Source organism: Thermobia domestica, chromosome 9 (assembly GCF_964235325.1).
Source record: "Thermobia domestica chromosome 9, izTheDome1.hap1.1, whole genome shotgun sequence".
NCBI lineage: Eukaryota > Metazoa > Arthropoda > Insecta > Zygentoma > Lepismatidae > Thermobia > Thermobia domestica.
Window position 1 is genome coordinate 218,130,729 of NC_137462.1, and position 21,108 is coordinate 218,151,836.

The 21,108-nt window shown below is 35.0% G+C and overlaps 1 protein-coding gene across 1 annotated transcript in view; it reads left to right on the top strand.

The window, feature by feature from the left end:
• The window catches only part of LOC145660601 (follistatin-related protein 1-like), a 186,922-nt gene that overhangs the window by 159,351 nt on the left and 6,463 nt on the right, over positions 1 to 21,108 (top strand). The window contains exon 6 of the mRNA XM_081725862.1: positions 19,992 to 20,055. Coding sequence (XP_081581988.1) covers positions 19,992 to 20,055 — 64 coding nt within the window. The remainder of the gene's footprint in view (positions 1 to 19,991; positions 20,056 to 21,108) is intronic.

A 21,108-nucleotide genomic window follows, 5' to 3' on the forward strand; every position in this document is an offset into this window, starting at 1 on the left:
TTGCTATACAAAATAAATTCACATAAAACACCACCTTACTTGCATCATAAATTAACATGTAGTTCAGAAATTCAGCGCTACAATATCCGAGGAAGCAGTAAACTGAATATGCCCCGGCATTCTTTAAAAATAACAGAGAAGGCATTTTCAATTTCGGCAGTAAGAATCTGGAACTCCCTACCGAAGTCAATCACTGACAAACCATACAATTCATTCAAATCATCACTCAAAATATTATTATTTAGAGATCAGAGACAAAGCATTGGCACACATAAAAGGTTTACTACAGTATGAAATTGGTATGAAATTGGATTAACAGTATGAGTATAGGATTTTTTTTTACATTTATATTTACTGTGTTTTTTTTATCCTTAGTATTATTGAATGTATCATGTTATGTTGTTATTTCTATCTTGTATCTTTATTTTTTTTCTTTTCTTTGTAATGATGACAAGGGTTAGGTGGCAGAGCAGCCTCCGGCTGAACCTCGCCCGCTGAAATAAAGAGAAATTCAATTCAATTCAAATTGTTAATTAAATTGATTGAGTACCTGGAATGATTTATATTTTCGGAATTTATATCTGGAATTCGTACAGTTCATGGCACGGGGTTTTGTTTTCTCTTCAAAGTGAGTCAGTTCTTGGTAGTGGGAATCGCGCAGTGATTATTATTCTAATTAACGTGCGTACGTACACTCAATCAATTATATTATTCGAGGATTGGAATGATTTATTTTATTAACAATGTCGCGAGGAAAATGTCAGTATAATCAAGCGTTTGAAATAAGCTATCCTTGCATTAAAAGGACCCGCAGTAATGATGTTTACAAAGCATGGTGCACGGTATGTAAGAAGGAGTTCTCCATAAAAAATAAAGGTAAATATGATATACAACAACATATAAAATCTAAGTCGCACACTGAATGCTCATCAACTTCCGAAGCAGGTAAGTTGGATAGTTTTTTCACCACAGAATCTTCAGAAGAACTAGATTTAATTCGACTAGAACTTGTGTGGTCATACCATAATGTTAAACATAACCACTCTTTTAGAAGCATGGACTGCACTAGCGAACTTTTGAAATCAACAGTGAATAAAAAATTTGCATGTGCGAGAACGAAAACGGAGGCTTTGTTAACAAATGTGGTGGAAGTGTGGCCAGAAAATATTTTAAGCGATAGTGTTAAAAAGGCTCCTTTCGCTGTTGTTGCTTGTGATGCTTCCAATCGTAAAGCAACCAAGCTCATGCCTGTTTCAGTGCGGTACTGTGAAGTAGCTACTGATATTAATGCAAAAACATGTCTTCTAAAAATTCATAGCATATCAAATGTAACCTCGGAAACTGTGTCGAACGTATTAATGGGTACATTACGTCAGTTTCGTTTGGAAAATAAGGTCATCGGTTTTGTAGCTGATAATGCACCAGTAAATTTTGGAAGCATAAAAAATAAAACAACAGGAAACGTGCAAAGCGAACTAGAGTGCAGGTTGAAGAAAAAGGTTTTGCCTATCGGGTGTGGGCTCATATCCTTCACAATGGAATTTCTGTGGCGTGTTCGAGAGTAGTACCGATCGATGTTGAGAATTTGGTTTTTAAAATATACAACCATTTCAGTATTTTTACTGTAAGGACAGAAAATTTGAAAAAAATTTGTGAGTTCATTGGCTGTCATTATGAGGGTCTTTTGTATCACTCAAAGACGAGATTCTTGTCTCTGCTTCCGTGTGTAGAAAACATTATACGTCAGTATGAACCACTTAAGGGATACTTTTTGAGTGATGAAAATGCTCCAATAGCTATAGTCAATTTCTTTCGAGATGAAACAAGTGAGTTGTGGCTGTATTTCCTGCATGCTCAGCTAATCTTGTTCACTGAAACAATTACAAAAATTGAAAGGGAGGATATAACAGCGACTGAAGTTTCTGTTGAATATTTTGAACTTCTGAGGAAATACAAAGATAGAATTGAACAAAACTTTTTCCGTTTTCTGATAGAAATTTACTTACGAAACTTGTAAAAGAAGGGAATATAAAAGAGGAATATGCCTACTCGGTGTCAAGAAGGTTTTACTTTGAAGTGATAACATACTTAGAGATGTGGTCACAACGTTTTTTCGGAGAAGTAAACAAAACGAAACATTTACTGCTTGACACATCAGTTACCTATGAAGAATTTCAGGAGTCGTTTGCATATTTCTCTGAGCAGGTAAAACATGTAGACAGTTAATTGAAATTCAGTGATAATGATATTTTTGACACTTACTGTGCAATATCTAGATGTGTTAAAGAACACATTGAACAATGGGGAGAGAAAAGAGAGACAATGATGGGCAAATGGAAAATAGTGTACAAAAATTTAGTGCAGGCTGGGTCAAATTTAAAAGTGATTGTGCCACTCGTGCAATTCTTGTTTACTTTACCGGGCACTAATGTTGATTGTGAGAGGCTCTTCAGTGCTATTAACACTTACTGGAGCGAGGAAAAAGTCAACTCACAGTGTCGACACTGGAACAAGTGATGAAAGTGAAGTTCAATGTAAGCATGACCTGTGAAGAGTTCAGGCTAGCAATAAAGGATGACATTAACTTACTCAAGAAAGCAAGATCGTCGCAGAAGTATGAATGATGCTGAAGTATTTAACTGATTTGTATGCGCATTGGATAAAATACTGTAATTCATCTTGTCTTTAAACTTACTGTTTTTTTTTTTTTTTTTTTTTTTTTTTTTTTTTTTTTTTTTTTTTTTTTGGATATACTCTTTTGGATTTAAAACAATCTGGTCACCCTATCATAGACATTGAATGTGGGCCGCACGAATGGCAATGCAGACATCAAGACGATATCCCCATTCACGCCGCACATGTTTCAACATATCTGATGGAATGGACAGGATGACAGCACTGATACACACTTGCACTTCTTGCAGGCTTTGAGGCATTGGTGGTATATAGACACAATCCTTTGCGTAATCCTATAAAAAGAAACCATCGTCAAGTCAGGCGACCTCGGCCACCAGTCGTAGAAGACATTATCATCATTTCTAGCACGCCATCCGTCTTCCTGAAAGCCGCTCATTCACATGTTCCCAGTGCAATTTTTGCTTCCTATTTGAGATAAGTTGCCAACAACACCTTTTGGATGCAACCCAAATATTATACTTAACTATTATCCCTATATAAATGCCATTGAGGAGGTGCTCCAGCTTATTGGAAAATGAAGTCATTGCGTTCTTCTTCCAATTGTGGAAATAACCAATTAGTGAGCATGCAAAGACAAGTATGCACATCAATTAGTGAGCACAAAGTAAACATGAGTGACTTTACTTTTCTTGTGTTTGATCCCGTACATTATTGACATGCACAAAAATATTTGAGTTTTTCTTTCAAGTGTGATCAATTTCATTTAAATGCAATTATCCAAAGCGACATAATACTACTTAAAGTATGATAGAATTTTTCTGGACACGCTGTATTTCATAAGTAACCCTATAATATAGGAAAAGTCATTTTGAGAGGTAAATCCGGAAGAGGTAGTTCACTCATGGAGATCAGTTCTCTTCAAAAGATTTTCTGAAAAACGATCTGGACGATTTTGCTCGCAGTAAAAAAAGTTTGGAGGACCCAGACACTACAACAGCAGACACCGATATGTTAACGAAAATAGGTAATAAACATTTCTAGTTTTATTACTACTGGAACGAGCCAAAGTGAAAAGAAAAGTACAGTATGTTTGCCTGCCGTCTCACATCAAGTAATCACAGAAGTGTTATTTATCAAACATTTAGAAGGCCATTATATCCTCTAGCGTACAGCTGAAGATGACAACTAACGCTTCTTAAATTTAGATAAATTCGGCAATGTTTCTTTTTTCTTTTTGAGCACTTTGTCCATCAATTTTCATTGCATTGGGAAAGTGGCATCGTTCATGAGAGATCATTGATTTCCTAATGGCGCTCTCATGATGATAAAACACCAAGATTGTAGAAATTTAGCTGTTTTATCTGTGAGAGCGATTCTGCTGGGAAACACATTAAAGAGGGAACAACCATTTAATGGTGTTGTACGGAACAAATCCATAACAATGCGCCAATGATGATTTACATATCAGTGATAACGTTTGTAGATATTTCTTTGAAAGGAAATAAAAATCCAATTATTAGCTTTTAGAACACACATATTAATAAAAACAAACTTTTAAAGGATTGTAGAGTTAATTTTTGAGTAGCTCTGACGAAGAGCATGTAATAAGTAATACTAAGAAGTTTTTAAAATTCTCTAGGGTAGTGATTCTTACTATATTTTATTTATCACCTGTTTACACGATTGTATATATATATAGGTGTAATATAAATACATGGTTAAAATGACGAGGTGATTGCGGACATCCAAACATGGATCCGATGCCGCTTCGTTTCCGAGATATAGGGTGTTCGAGTTCCTCTAATGGCTCACTATGAGAAAGTAAATGGAAATGTTCAATATTACAGGAATGATACAATCAAGTGAAATTATGTCTGTGCAAATACATTTACACTAACATAGAGAATGAAACTAATCAACATATGAGGTTATTGGGTTGTCAGTGTTGTCAACCTGATATATAAAGTGTTATGGTTTCAAATAGCACTAGACTTCTACACGTTAGCACATGATTGCTGACATCAAAACGTTCCTAAACATGGGGAAGATTCCGCTTCGTTTTCGAAAGACAAGGCGTCCAAGTGTGAAGTCAATTAGCGGCTCACAATAGGAAATAACGTTTCATATATCATAACTATTGCATGTTTCTAAAGATAAGTAATTGAGAAAGGTATTCGATGGAGGCCACAGCGTTCATTTATACCACACATAAACTTCGGAAGATAGTGACAAAATGTATTACAAGAAATGTTGAAGTGACCACCTTCAGCACGTATACACGCTTCAACTCTTCGTTGCATTGATTGCCTAATGCGCTGGTATATTCCCGCAGTATTTCGGATTGTTTTGCAACCAGCTTGAATACGATCGCGAAGCGTATCCACGTCTGGTACTGGGGTAGCATACACAAGTGATATCAAATGTGCTCCGCAAATAGAAATCTAGTGGGTTCAAGTCTTGAGTAAGTGGAGGCCAGGCGATAGGTCCACCGCGGGCTATCCAACGAACATGAAGGTACGAGTAAGAAAGAGACGAATATCCCGGATAAAATGTGCTAGAGCTCCTCATACATGAAGAACATTGCTGTCGTATGGCCAGTGATACATCATCCAGCAGATTGGGTAAATCTTCCTCCAAAAATGGGAGGTAAGTTCGTCTTATGAGACGGGGTGGAAGCATGTAAGGCCCCAAACATTGACAGGAAATTGCTGGTGATGTCGTGCTTGAACAGTTTGATAGGGATTTTCTTCAGGCCAAATGTGCTGATTATGAACATTAAAAATTGCAGTTCTTGTCAACGTTGCCTCATCTGTAAACAGTGTAATTGGAATGAAATCAGGGTTCACACACTTTTGCAGAAGCCATCGACAGAAATCCCGTCGTACTAGGTAATCGGCAGGTGATAAGGCTTGCACCCGCTGCACATGGTACTGATACAACTCATGATTGTGGAATAGCTTCCATATCACTATGTGATCAACACGATGTCTCTCAGTTAAGGGTCTTCACTACAGCGAAATTAAACTACCGCTAATTTTAGAGTTTTTCTGTACTATCTTCAAAACAAATAAAAAATATTCGAAAAGCGGAAACGTAGTGAACTAGACAATACGATTTTACATGTGATATCGTTAACAAAACTCATCTATCTGCTTTCAATTTGCAATTGTAGGTAGATTTAGATTTTTGCGGGTTCTGTAAATAGCGATATACCAAAAGCAGATAGGTGAATTGTGGTAAAGGTACCACATGCAAAATCGTATTGTATAGTTCACTACGTTTCTGCTTTTCGAATATATTTATTTGTTTCGAAGATATTACAGCAAACTCTAAAATTAGCGATAGTCTAATTTCGCTGTAGTGAAGACCCTTAATTGTCTTGTACTTACAGAGGGATTTGCTTCGACACTACGTAACACCGCCTCTTCCATCGCTGGAGTTCTTGTTGTTCTGTGTCTCACCTGGTCAACAGTGGATGAAGGAAACATTTCATGTTCGCTGAGGCAACGATGATTGGACTGAAACATCCTTATGTTTCAGTGGCGGAGCCAAAGGAGGACCTGGGGAAGCCAGGCCCCCTTGCTCAAAATCTTGGCTCCCCCATACATAGTGGTACTGCCATAGGTCGACAAGCGGTGAGTTGATAGTGGCCACAAGTAACTACCGAAACATCTCTCGACAACAGTTACCAACTGCAGAATACCGTATATTGCAATAGCCTGCGTTTCGAGCAAAAATCTCCAGGCTCGTTTTTGTTTGTAGTGCAGCAAAATCTAATTAATCGAAATCTGTAAGGTTCATGCATTGACCACCTTATCATCTGAACGTTCCTTTTAACCTCTGTCCCTTGTCTGGTTATCTTCTTTTTTCGACAAAGAACTAAAAAAAAAAAGCAGTCGGCATTCTCATTCGCTTCGATGTTGAAAATCATACTAAAATAACAGATGCTTACTTACAAATAGTATGCACTGAAGTAAAACATTACACACGTGTTGGACGAAAGAAGTCTTCGTTCACTAAGTATTTAATTTCCATTGATTATGGCGACATAGAACAAATGCAAAGTATCCATTAAATAATTTGGAATTATTATCATATAATATCGAGCCGCCTTGTTTAATATACAGTAAAAGAAGAGAGCAGCAGTTTTTATTACTTCTGTCATTCTCTCTGCTGTTCGTATCCCAACCGTTCGAGAAAATTAAGATACTGAATACTACCAACTCTACTATTTGCTACTGATACTGTTCTCCTTCTTTACCTTCTGATCTTGTCTCTAGTACGTCTAGTTTACTAACGCTCTTGGCCGTGACAACTAAGTAGAAACCTTCTTAAGCGATACTAGCAATCTCCAAGGAAAACGGAGTCAGCGCTTGGTGGACCTATACTACTAACTAAAGTCTAGGAAAATAAGGCTAACAAAAATCAGTGATTCTTTATAAATAAATCGTTCAGAAGTATTTTCTTCTAAACGATTTTAACTGTAGGTTAATCCCAAAACTACTACTACTAGAGAAATTCCGAAATTTATCACAGAGCCAGTACTACAATCTCCTTATTACTAACCATCAGGTAAGATACCGAGATGATACAACTTGGTCGCGGCAGTAATGCTATTTTGTGTAAAAGTGGTAGTTACTCCCATGACCATTTTGTATCATCCTGTTATCTGATGTTTAGTAATTAGAGATATATAAGGAGTTTGTGGGACTGGTCCACAGATATTCCATTCAGTAAGTTCAGTCAGTGAATACCCATTTTTATCACAGATTTATATTTGTTCTTCGTCAAAGTATGCATTTCTGAGAAAATTAATCATTAAGTATTTCTGAGAAAATCACATTGTAGGAATTATACAGAACAGTAAATCAGTGGTGATATGAATTTTCAATAGGATATACTAATTAATGTCCCTCCTTCGAATCTAATCTCAAAACTTAACAATATTAATTTAGCATCGACTACAGGATAGTAGCGTTATTTAAACTACATTTGAATTTATTTTAAGGCTTTGAAACAATCCGAGACTCAGAGGATAGAAATAAGGGAAATGAGTCAATAGGACCATAAAAATTTCCCTAGTGACACCGAGGAAGAATCTTGGTAATTTTCTCAGTCGAAATATTTATCTACGAGGGATCGATCACATCATCTTCCGAATCTTAAGCTGGTGATGTACGTCTGAGCTCTGGTCATTCGGTGTGAGTGTGAAGTGTTTGTGTATTTGAATTCACGTCAAATTCTAAAAACTAGTGAAGGTAAACAAACGAAAGAAAGAAAAAGGCCACGTATACTTCTTTTGCTGTAAGGAGTCCCGATTGAAATATCTGTTCTAACACTGTTTGATATTAGGGAAAGAAAAACACATTTGCTTTTTTTGCTTCAAAGTGTTCACTTCATCATTTTAATAAAGTAAAGGCACATTCATTACTCAGTTTTAGAGCTCAAGGGTAAAAGTAACCAAAAATAATTGAACTACGGCCAGATCAAAACAAGATGCTGAAACCGGGCAGTTGCCCCGGACGCCAGCAAACTAATCTGTGTGTTTATTGGTGTAGATGCAGCTGAAGGGGATACCAATCGCAAAATTTGCCCTCGGCACCAAATATATAGTTTCGACAATGATTAGGCTACCATATTTTTAGAGCGTGAAATCGGGACATTTTTCTGAAATATTAAGAATACACGACAATTATTGACAGTTTACTTTAAAGTGAAACTTAAGCTCCAAGAGCAAGGCTTATAATTTAAAGTGGGCTGGAAAATCAGTGTCCTGTTAGAGTTTAGTTCATGTTTCTGTGCGACGTGTGTCTCGTAAGCACTTTTGTCCTTGTACATCACTCTTTACTTGGTATTATTATTAATAATACAGTTTATCTACCAAACAACTATTTATATTATTACGCGGTATTAAACCAAATCTGAAACTTGTGATATTTATTTACTTCCATCATTATATCCGGCAAATTAGTGTAATCTGTACAAGATTTAATGTTTTCGGGCTGGTAAAATTTGAGATCACTGCTGCCATGCTGTAACTTTGAGATTCGCCTTATCTCAAGTAGATGAAGACATGTCGGAAGGCTTGATTCTTGTAGATTCACTAGTTCAAACGCTGTCGAAGATGAGGTCTGGAGAATATGATTCTCAACGAACAAAATTCGAACAAATTTATCAAGAATGTTTGGAGATATGCAAAGAAAATGGTCTTGAAATTCCAGAGCCAGAAACAGATAGACTATAGAGGTTCCTCGTGAAAACGAACTAGACATTCTCCATCGAAATATCATAAATTCATTTTGGATGAATCTCTTCTTTCATTGGAGGCAGAAAACGAATTTTCTAAAAATAATACACTAAGAGACATTTTTCTGCCTACTATTGATAAGGCAGTCACTGAGACGGAAAGACGCTTTGTATCATGTAGCAAAATCAGATCAATCACTATTCTACATCCAAACAATGAAAACTTTCTAAATTACAACATTGTGGAGCGTATGCGCCAGTATTATGGAAGTGATCTAGAAATATTCAAACGTGAACTCAAAATCCTCCCAAACACAATTACAAAGTTGTATGAAGACGAGAGAAAAGCAAAGTTGATTTCTTGATGAATTTCATTGATCTTTTTGTGTCTACAAAAACGCATTCCTAGAAACCTACAAGCTAAATATTATCTCTGTGACTGGTACCAGTTTCTAGTGCTGCATGTGAAAGATCATTATCATGTTTGAAAAGACATATAGGCAATTCAATGACCGATGACAGGTTGGAAAACTTAGGATTACTTTATATTGAATAAAATTGCTAAATCGCTAGATCTTGAAAAGTTGTTGGTAAATTTGCTGCTGCCCACAAGAATAGAAAGATCCTCTGTTAAGTAGAGACATGAACCCATAAGTTATTTTCTTTACCTGTAAATGTGCATTTTTCTGCTTCCACTTAAATCAGCCAGCCACACATATTTTAAAGACAGTGATTAAATAACTACTTACTTATATAAGAAATCAATTGTATTAATGTATCCTAGTTGTTTGAAGTAGTAAATTCTTACATTTTCACCCACACATCCACACACACACACACACACACACACACACACACACACACACACATATATATATATATATATATATATATATATATATATATATATATATATATATATATATATATATATATATATATATTCATTCATTGGAGATAGCCCCCTCAAAATTTTCTTGGGCCCTTCATTGTCCCCTGAAAAATATTCTAGCTACGCTACTGTTCTATCTGGACAGTAACGGTTGAGATGTGTCTCACGATACAGAAGCTGAGCTCTTCTGCTATTCCTATTTGCCACTCTATAGATGAAGTACATATCTGCGAACTTCCTATTGGCGTACATTGTAATGTTGTACACAAGTCTATGATTAATAAACAAAAGTTAGATTAGCAAACAAAAGTTAGATGATTAGTAAACAAAAACAATAACATTACTTTGTGGTTTTTAACATTTAATTACTTTGAGGCTTCATACATTACGTAAGTTATTCTCATGTTCATTCATTTGTAACAACACAATAACACTTTCATGCAAGAGTTGTGATCTGTGAACCGTTGTTACCTATTGTGAGGCTTTAATTGACTTCATACTTGGACGCCTAGTCTTTCGAAAATGAAGCGGAATCTGCCCCATGTTTAGGTACGTTTTGATATCAGCAATCATATGCTAACGTGTGGACGTCTAGTGTTATTTGAAACCGTAACACCAGGTTGGCAACACTGACAGCCCAATAACCTCAGATGTTGATTAGTTTCATTCTCTATGTTAGTGTAAATGTATTTGCACAGGCATAATTCCACTTGATTGTATTATTCCTTTAATATTGAACATTTCCATTCACTTTCCCATAGTGAGCCATTGGAAGGACTCGACATTTGAACACCCTATATCTCGGAAACGAAGCGGCATCGATCCCATGTTTACAGAAGCATTTTTACTTATTTGGATGTCCACAATCACTTTGTTACTTTTGATCATGCATTTATGTTATATTCTTCCGCGGACATTGTAATGGCAGGGATCAGCCTGAAAAAAGAAATAGCAATCGAATACATCGCTTTAATAACTTAAAACAAAGTTACGACCATTGCCGTACCAATTGCTACAATGACAACCTAGTGTTATAAGCATTACAAAGGTGAAAATGTAAACCTTGAAAAGTCATAACAAAATAACACATTTAGCACTGTAACACTATCAAAAAAAAGCTCGTGAAAAATAGAATCAGATCGTGGCATGCTGACAAAAGGTGTCCGTCTCCTGGAAAACAACGCACCCGTTCACTGCTCGAATATTGCAGACAGATGCACGACCCCGCGTATGAATTCAGTCATAGTTCGCGATTTCTTTTGACCATACACCATGTTCGTTCCACCTCTTCCCGAACATGCAGACATTTCCTAGGGGCAATTACCTATGGGATGTTGCCACACTGCTTTCTGAGGTGCAGTAATGGATTTTGGACCACTACATCTTACTTCACGTTCGGATCTATAACACAGCAACTGTGGAGAGTTACGAGCTGTACATTATCACATGACCTATACAGGTAGGCAGGAGCACACATGTTAAATTTCATTGTTCTACAATATGTGGAAATGGGTCAGGGTGAAATCTTCTCTCGCACCTCTCGTTAGCCGGCAAATTTATAAGAAATCACATATTTGCAAATTACTCAAAAATTATTAATTTGCGACCCCCGGTTCATATAGATGAAAATGTTCCAAAGTACTTGTCCCCTTGCAAGGAATGCATCGAATTACCAGTCACTTTGGATATATATATATATATATATATATATATATATATATATATATATATATATATAATATGTCGCCTGGTTATCGTGAGGATTATTCAAATGAAAATAAAACTGAATTGTATGCAATCCCAACTATAATACGGTGTAAAATATTCAGTATTATTTTTAATTTCCGCCGAACAATTACTATTATTCTTGCGTGATATGCAACCATACACGACAGTGTTTGATGTCTGGTGCAGGCCCGTAGCCAGCCCAAAAATGTAGAGGGGGCCCGGTAGAAGTTAGGGGGGGCCCGAACCAACCATATTATAGTTCATCAAATAGTAACATCAGCAATTCATCATATCTGCTCTTGAATGTTTAAGTATTTTGCTTCTACATAATTCTATCCCCCCCTCTACACACATACATTAACATTCTGTAATCTACATGAAAAAAGCGTAAGTTTTATTAAATAGGTATTACTAACTACACGAATTAGAATTAAAATATAAATCTGTCGGTCGACTGATACCAGGTCCCTCCGTGGTTGCGCTTTTATGTGTCCTCTTCGGGTCCTTTCGTGAGGTCTGTCTCCTTTCGGCTTCTTCCGGTGTCTTCCGTGTTGACTTCTCGTCTGCTTCATTGTTTTAATCAATAACACGTGTTGTATTGACATGTGCTTCTGTTAGGATGTGGGGATCCTTACAATATATATACAGTGGTGGATCCAGGATATGATTAAGGGAGGGGCTAGACCATAGTTTGCAGCTTTATCCAGTGTAAAACAGGATTGAAGCCTATTTTATCCAGTGTATACCTGAGCGTCAAGGGGGGCTATAGCCCCTATAGCCCCCTGGATCCGCGCCTTATATATATATATATATATATATATATATATATATATATATTGTTGAGGCATGTCATTGATTTTATTCAAAAAGATATTATTTTGGTAAAGGAAAGTATATTTAATAAAATTGAATGTTAAGAAATTAAGTGTTATCACGTAATGTAAACACGTGTGTGTGTTTATGTGTTGACATCAATGTTGTGTGTATGTAATGAATGTTCTACGGCTAGACGCTTGGTTGTCAATTTGTAAGATATTGTAATTTGTATTTGTAATGTTTTGAATTGTCATCAGATTGTCACATTGTAACATTGACACACTTTGACTGTGATATAATCGTTGAGTTCGCAGAAATTTGTAAGTCTGAGAATTTGATCACGATGTAATTCGGGTGAAACCAACGTTTTACCAATAGCTGAGATATACAGAAAGTCGACGAGAATGAATTCCAAGATGTCTGGAATCTTCGTATAAAACCTTATAGTTTTTAGAGATTGGGGGCAGTCTCAAGGATCAGTCTCTGAGGAGTAATCTTCGAGCATTTGTCTCAGAGTTCAGTCTAAGAGATCATCGTACGTCGAGTAGTAACATAGTTGTTCATGTCACAGTAGTCACTTCTCTGTGATTCTACGTCCAGTATTAGATCAGGAGATCTAATAGTTCAGCAGACCATTATAGTGGATAATGGTACACAATAGTCAACCATTCTAGACTATTGGCAGCAATATAGAGATCGTCCGGAACATCGGTAGCAGTTCCAGTCATCAGCTGTATAAAGGTACGTGTATCTCAGCTATGTTTGAGTTCATCGTGGTTAACTTCCTAGCTGCTTAAAGATATGTGATCTTGCGATTATATTCAGTCGACGATCAATCACAACAATACACAAGCTTAATGAAAATACAAAGTTTTAGTTCAAAGTCAATTAATGTGGTTTCTTTCCGTCATCCTGTACCTACTCATTCTAGATGGTGAGTAGCAGCGATCTTCGACCGTCATTTTACATTTCATCCCCATGCTATATAGGCACGACGGTGGAAGGTTGTTATGGCGGAGATGCTGGTTTTGTAGCGGTTCGATTCCCGAAAAGTACTAGGAGTAACTCTCACCATTGTTATGGTAGAGATGCGGATTGTTGTAACGATTCCAGGGCAGTTTTATGGTGGAGATATTTTGGTTCGATTCCCGAACAGAGCTAAAAGTAATTGGCTCAAGTAGAATAAGTAATACATTAACCCGCACCACCCACCCGCATTAATTGTTAGGTAGTACTTAAGAAGTAGTAGTAAATAAGCAATATGTTATCGCTAGTGAATAACCATAGGGAACATTATCCTGTGCTACAGGATGATGGAACTCCCGCAACAATGTTTTCATCATCAAAGTTTTATAAATTGGATTTAGGGGTGTTAAGAAGTTTCACTGAGTATGGTCCAACATACGGTGAAAATAAAGAGGAAATATTTAAAGACAATGTTCAAACTTGGAAAAGGCAGCGTTGGTTTATGGTTCGATTTAAACAAAAGAATTTTAATTTAAGTGATCTTATTGACCTAGGATTTAGACGACACTTTTTGGCTACAGTGTCAAGAGTAGTTGAGACTTCTCTAAGTTTGAGAACAGCAACATTTTTTGCACTCACGTTTACAGATCCGAATTATGAAATTTGTGCTATATTTAGGGAGTGTGTTGACCAACTGAGAGTTGACAGTTGGCTCGAGAGGTTTAGATACAATTTTGAGTGTTCGACAGCCATTCAAATCGCGGATTTGGTCGAAACATTTAAGTGTTACGAGAAAAAGTCAAAAATCGTTGTAGCTAACGAAAGTATGTTCCTAGACCTAGCAGCATTTGCTGGTTTATTTGTAGAAAGAAATAAATTTCTATTTTGCTAGTGGACAACATGGTGTAGGTTAAATGATTGTAGGTTAAGACTAGGTTAAAGATATTATATTCTATATTATAGTAGGTTAATTATTAGTATGTATTTAAGTTGAACATAGTGTTAAGTTTTGTAAATATAAGATATCAGGTTACGGGATTAATTATTTGAAGAATATATTATTGAGTAGGAATAAGTGATTATATTTTAGTAATACTAGGAGTATGGATAGATAATTTAAATATAGACATAGAGTTATAGGAAAAATAATAATAATAAAAAAGTTAAATATATTGTTTAGACGACATGATTTGAGAACTAGAAGAACAGAAGTGAATATAGAATATAGAGAGATATATTGAATATGTTAGATCAGATTAGACTATTCTAGAATACAAGTATGAGACATTAGGACAGTTGGAATAATGTAAAGGAAGTGAAATTGAAAGTAACATGTAGATCTTAGATTGACATTCCAACGAAAGGTTCTCGGAATAAGGAATAGATAAGAGAGATCATTACAGCTGATAGATAGATAAAGTTATAAATAGAAATAGAGAATAGATATTAAATAGAAAATAATGAGACATTAATAGATACAAGGATAAGACTAAGGATTACTTGAATAGACGAATGTTTACTTGATTAATGACTAATAAGAATATACTGATATATGAGAAATATAAGAATATTATGAAAGATAATAGAGATAATGAAGAATATATAGATATATAATTATAGTAGCTACAAGAAATGTAGAAGTATAGAAATATAGAATAATGAGTCAGAGATACTCAGAAATAAGAATAAATGTAGGGTAAGAAAAGACAGTGAGAAAACTGGTCGAAAGATTATCCCTAAAAGTAGGAACAATATTAGATGTGGTTAAAGTTAAAAGTCTATTCGTAAAGAAGACAAGGATTACCATATCGAAGATGGGCCATTTGGCATTATTATTGTTATTATAAGACTAAGAAGAAAATAGTTAATGATTTATGAGATATGTTACATAAGAATAATTTACTGGATTAAGACATTTATATTAATACAGATATAGACGTATAAAACTTCCAATGATTTTGACGAAATCCTAGATTTTGGTTTGAATGGTTATCAACCGCGAAATTTGGGTAAAAACACGGTTTTGACATTTGAAATTTCATGATTATGAATTAAATTAAAATTCTATTACATATTGCATTCATTGCAAGAATATTGAATTTTTGAACATTGTTGATTTAGAGTTCATTTTAATTAAATTACCAGGTTAATTAAAAGCGAGGACTAAATCTGGTCAAGAGTTTTCATGATTTACGACAATTGTATATACGCTATTTTATTTAGTTAGGGACTAAAAATTACTGTAGACAAAATGGGTCTATCGATGCAACTGCCAGTCAGGCGGCAGTTTAACAACAAAAGCCTCACCTAGGAGTCTGAGGAAATGCGGACTTCCCACTGGAAATTTAATCGTTAGACAGGTTTTGAATACAGTAAATAGAATAGGCTAGTAGAATTATATATATTCCTATATACTCGTGTTTATTTTATATGTAAATAATTAATAGTATAAGTAAGGTAATGAATAATAGTTATAGTATATATAAGTAAGTAATAATAGTATAACATAGTTTTACATTTATGGATATGGAGAAGAATGGAGTTTATTTTAAAAAAAAAATATCTAAGTTGCAATAAAACCTGAAAAGGAATATCGAATTAACATTTAAAACAATTGGTAATATGTAGACATACTTACCTACAGCATGAGGTAGTTGTGAGTTGAAAAGTCTTTTGGTTGTCATCCTAGATAAAACTAGGATTGGTCTAGTTGAGTCGGTGAAAACGATTAAATCGTAGAATGAGAAATGAAAATGGCTACATAGAGCTAGTACGACAAAACTCTTTGTTTTTGGTAGAAAAGAAGCAATAGAAAATAAGCATAGATAATAGATCATCATAGACAAGCATAGATAAAAACATGTAAATAAATAATAGCTAAGTTAAATAACATCAGAATATTAGTGAAATCAGTAGCTTCAAGCTATAGAAAACAAAAGCGAAAAGAAGAAAAATAGAAAAGTTGTCTATTAGTAAAGCTAGATAAATAGACAAATCATAGATAAAGTAGATGCTAGTGTTATAAACTAGTTCAAGTAAGCTTACAAATCTACAATAATAAGTCGTTAAAAGTACGGAAAAAGTACGGCAAAAGTCTTAATATATATATATATATATATATATATATATATTTGGTCTAGGAATTAATTCGTGCGGTTTTTAATACAAATTGAAGCTTTATTTCAAAAACAAAGTAAATGAATACGTTAACAAAAATATTGTCCATCGCTAGCCACTACTTTCTCCCATCTTTCAGGCAATTTACGGATTCCGTGTCGAAAGAATTCCTCATCTTTTGACGCAATCTAATCAAAGATCCATTTTTCGATATTTTCTGAAGAAGTGAACCGCTGTCCAATCAAATCGTTATTCATGCAATCGATCAAGTAGTAGTCAGACGGAGCAGTGTCTGGTGAATATCGCGGGTGGAGTAACACTTTCCATCCGACATTTTCCAAATAGGTTTTGACCGGTTTTGCGACATGTGGTCGAGCGTTATCATCTTGATAAATAAGTTTATTATGCCTGTTATTCCATTCTGGTCGTTTTCAGGCCAGAGCTTGCTTCAAACGCATTAATTGTTGTCGATAGCGGTGTCCATTAATAGTTTCACCAAGTTTCAGAAGTTCATAGTACACCACACGTTTCAAATCCCACCATATATACAGCATAACCTCTGCACAATGCATATCTCGTTTCGGTTGTGAAGGACCTGGTTCACCTTGCTTCACCCAGGCCTTTTTTCGTTTAGGATTCTCGTAATGAATCCACTTCTCATCACCAGTTACAATTCGATGCAAAAATCCCTTCCTTTTCTGTCTTTGAAGCAGCAATTCGCAAACGGTTTTTCTTTCAACGTCTTTCTTTTCAGTTCATGTGAAACCCAATAAGACATCTTTTGAATCATTCCTATGGCTTTGAGACGTTTGGAAACTGTTGTTTGCTCAACTCCAAATGCTTCTGCAAGTTCGTCCTGCGTTTGACACGAATCCTGATCAAGCAATGCTCTCAATTTTTCATCTTCAAATTCTTTTGGCTGTCCAAATTGCTTTTGGTCTTCCAAGCTGAAATCACCACCTTTAAACCGTGCAAACCACTTCTGACACGTTCGCTCAGCTAGAGCATGGTCACCAAACACTTCCACTAAAATATGATGACTTGCGGTAGCACTTTTCTTCATGTTAAAGCAATGAAGAATAACTCCCCGCAAAAACACTTTATCAGGCACAAAATGCGCCATTTTCAGTTGAAGAAAAAATGTTGTTGTTTCCGCTTCAAGCAACTGACATATACTAAACAAGATGCTCAATGACAGTAGTTTTCAACGCATGTTTGGATCAACGAAACTATGGGACAATAAGCTAGTTACGCCATCTTTTGTAAAACCGCACGAATTAATTCCTAGACCAAATATATAAAATATGGATTGGAAATTGAAGTTCAATACCGCACTCACAAATGCTCTCCATTTACTGTTGTGCTTAACCAACAGAATCTAGTTCCAACTTTTGTGTTCTTATTTTTGCGAGATCCATCTTAATATTGTCCTCTCATTTGCGCCTAGGTCTTCCTAATAGTCTTTTCGATTGGGAAACATTCATAAAAAGATGGAACTAAACAAAGAAATTTAAATTTTCTTTAATTTCACTAATTTAATAGTGCTATTCAGTGTGCGAATTAGATAATCTATATTGGGGGTGATAAAATTTGGCTAACAGGATGTAAAGTTTGAAATGCAATAATTCAAAATGAGACAATAATGCCTTATCCCCCCGTATATACCGGTACATATATATATATATATATATATATATATATATATATATATATATATATATATATATATATGACATCTGTAATAAATAAGAGATTTATAAATTCAATAAATCTAGACAATAACTATGTACGTATATATTGCCTGATATGCACACAGCACACCTAACATTTCTGAACGTCTTTAAATGTTGTAGTCACTCCTGTGCCCGTAGCTCTCTAAGGTTTATTTACTTAATAATTCAGCCCGAGCGATAGCCATGATTAGAAGCATATGTTAATTTTTCCACTCATATTGAAATCTTCCACTTCGCGTTATTACACACAGTTTGCAAAAGAAAACCTACTTCAGCATTATGAATACCACTAAAATTATCAGTACAGTTAAACCGGACTTACTTAAAAATCTAGGTATTAGCCTATCATGTGAGAAATGATTGTTGCTGGTCCCGATTTCTTGCATCAAGGTCAAATCGAAGGCCAAATATTTAAAAAATCTCAGTTCAAATTTCGAGCTTGCGCTTCTACTCCCGCTAAAGCTGGGATCTTTTTTTTTTTTTTTTTTTCCAAATATTGATTCCGTGACGGAGCTCAGGAAGTCAACACTTACAATTACTTTACTGTTAAGTTAAGTTACAGATGAGTTGATTCATTATGTGCTATGTTATTCAAACAAAGTATAAACATTACATTGATATTTTCCAGACAACATTATTGGTGTGGACAGCAAACTGTGCAGCGAAAAGAAAGATGAAAAAATGAAAGGTTAACTTGAAAAAGCCCGCTCCAGTTGAAATGCTTATACAGACACAGACAGACAATGACATGGAGAATCAGTCGTATTAGCAAATGCTGAAGTAAATCTTCAATTATGCGCTTACTCACCTTCACTAACATGTCTGCTCACTAAGGGCGCATCTCCAGCGTGTACGTTAACATATAGCCACGAAAGAATATATATCTCAGATTTTGAGTACAGTTTCAAAAGTTCATTTCCGTAAACTGTAAAAGGCAGTGACTACTATGCTAATTACCACAAATTAAACGCAACTTTTGAGTTGCATACACGCAAACTACTAGGGAATGAGGACCATGCGCTAACAAAGAATATACTGGAAAATGAAATACGACAAAAATAAAAACGGGATGATAATCGATACAAATGTAGAGGATGAATATGACGTGTCCGACCTTCGCCACGTATGGTGGAAGAAGTCATTTATTTCCTCTTGGCCAACCGGAACCGAATGTTCAGGCGGAACTCAATCAGGTCCTATCCTTAAAGGCCTCCCGATTACGAAACTAGAACGCTAATCTTCATTAAAGCTTAGTGTAGTAGCACCTAGAGAAAAGATTGGATTTCAATATATGTACATGTTGATGTGAGTTCTTTATTTCTGGCACCTTCAGAAAACTCTAGCACTGAGAACTAAATTCAATGTACTTTTGTTGAAGAAAACTCCATTGCTTAAGAGCATTAGCATTCTAGTTGAAGAACTTCCATTATATGCATTCTTCTGTTATCCAATTTGCACTGAGATTGGCATTTGGGTAGAAAAACTGTGTACTTGTAGGAACTTTGCACGATTCTTCCTTGTAACATTTCGAATAAATATTATTTAGCGAGGTGATGGACGTTCGTCGTAAATTTATTGAATTTCATAAAATGCATTACTGTTTCTCATTCTGTTTTCATAACATGACCATCCCAAACACATATAGATATATAAAATGAAATGTGGATCAGAAATGACATGAAACTAACTTTCTAATTCTATGTCCCATGGTTATACGGTTATGCTGTAGGCTAAAGGAGACGAATAGGTCAACTTTATATTAAATATTTTGCTGGATGAATATAACTTTTATTTATATTTTAAGAGTTTTAAGAGTAAATTAATAAGTAATATAAACCTTTTTTTCATTCTTCTAGCTTGTTCTCTAGAGGGCAAATATTATCAGGATGGAGCTGAAACCATTGTGGACTGTAATGATTGGTATGTATAGCATTAAGGAGTGATATGGCACATAGTGATGTGAGAAAATTTTCGGGAATTCCCATTTCAGAAAATTTTCCCCTATATTTTTCCGGAAAATTTTCCGTTCTAAACAAATATCAGTGATCAAGTATCAGTTCCTTATTAATCATAAAATTGATGGACTTCATGCATAGAAATGTTAAAAAGTTGAAGATCGTTTAAAGAATCTGAAAATTTTCATGGCTCAGAAAATTTCCGGTACTATGTAGAACAAGTGAAACAATTTTTCATGCAACGAAAAATTTTATGTCGTGTATGGAAAAATTGAAAAACTTTTTATAAGTAGGAAAATTTTCATCATTTTGAGGCAAGAAGTAAAACGACTTTTTATGAATAGGAAAGCTTTATATCTCTGCAGAAATAAGTGAAAGGAATTTTCATGGATCGGAAAATTTTCATTATGATATAGAAACAAGTGAAAAAACTTTTCATAACCCTAACAATTTTGAATATTATGTATAGTGATGTTAGGTGGAAATTTTCCACTATATTTAACTGCACATTGAGCTATAAAATTGAATTCCTGTAGGGGAAAGTTAGACAGCAACAAATTATAATTTTCCAGTTAACTTTCGGAAACCAGAAAATTTATTAATATTTCGAGTTGGCAAGTAAAAACTTACATAGTGTTTCTCTCTCTCTCTCTCTTTTCCTGTGTGTGTGTGTGTGTGTGTGTGTGTGTGTGTGTGTGTGTGTGTGTGTGTGTGTGTAAAATGCAGGAAACATAAATCGAGATCGTAGAGTACAAGTATCTTATCCCATTATTTAAAATGTATTAAGGAAACAAAAAGAAACTTTTGTGAATTTATCAGTTATTTCAAAAACAAAAATAACCACTATTTCTTCACATATACGCCTACCCATATAATGAAATAACTACATAAAAATTCCAGTTCCTTATGAAGATTATTTTTGTAATAGAAAATAGGAAGAAATGCTTTCATTTTTTGTGTTTAAAGCTGTGAGAAAACATTGTCTTAGGCGTATTAAATTAACGAAATATGATTTTGT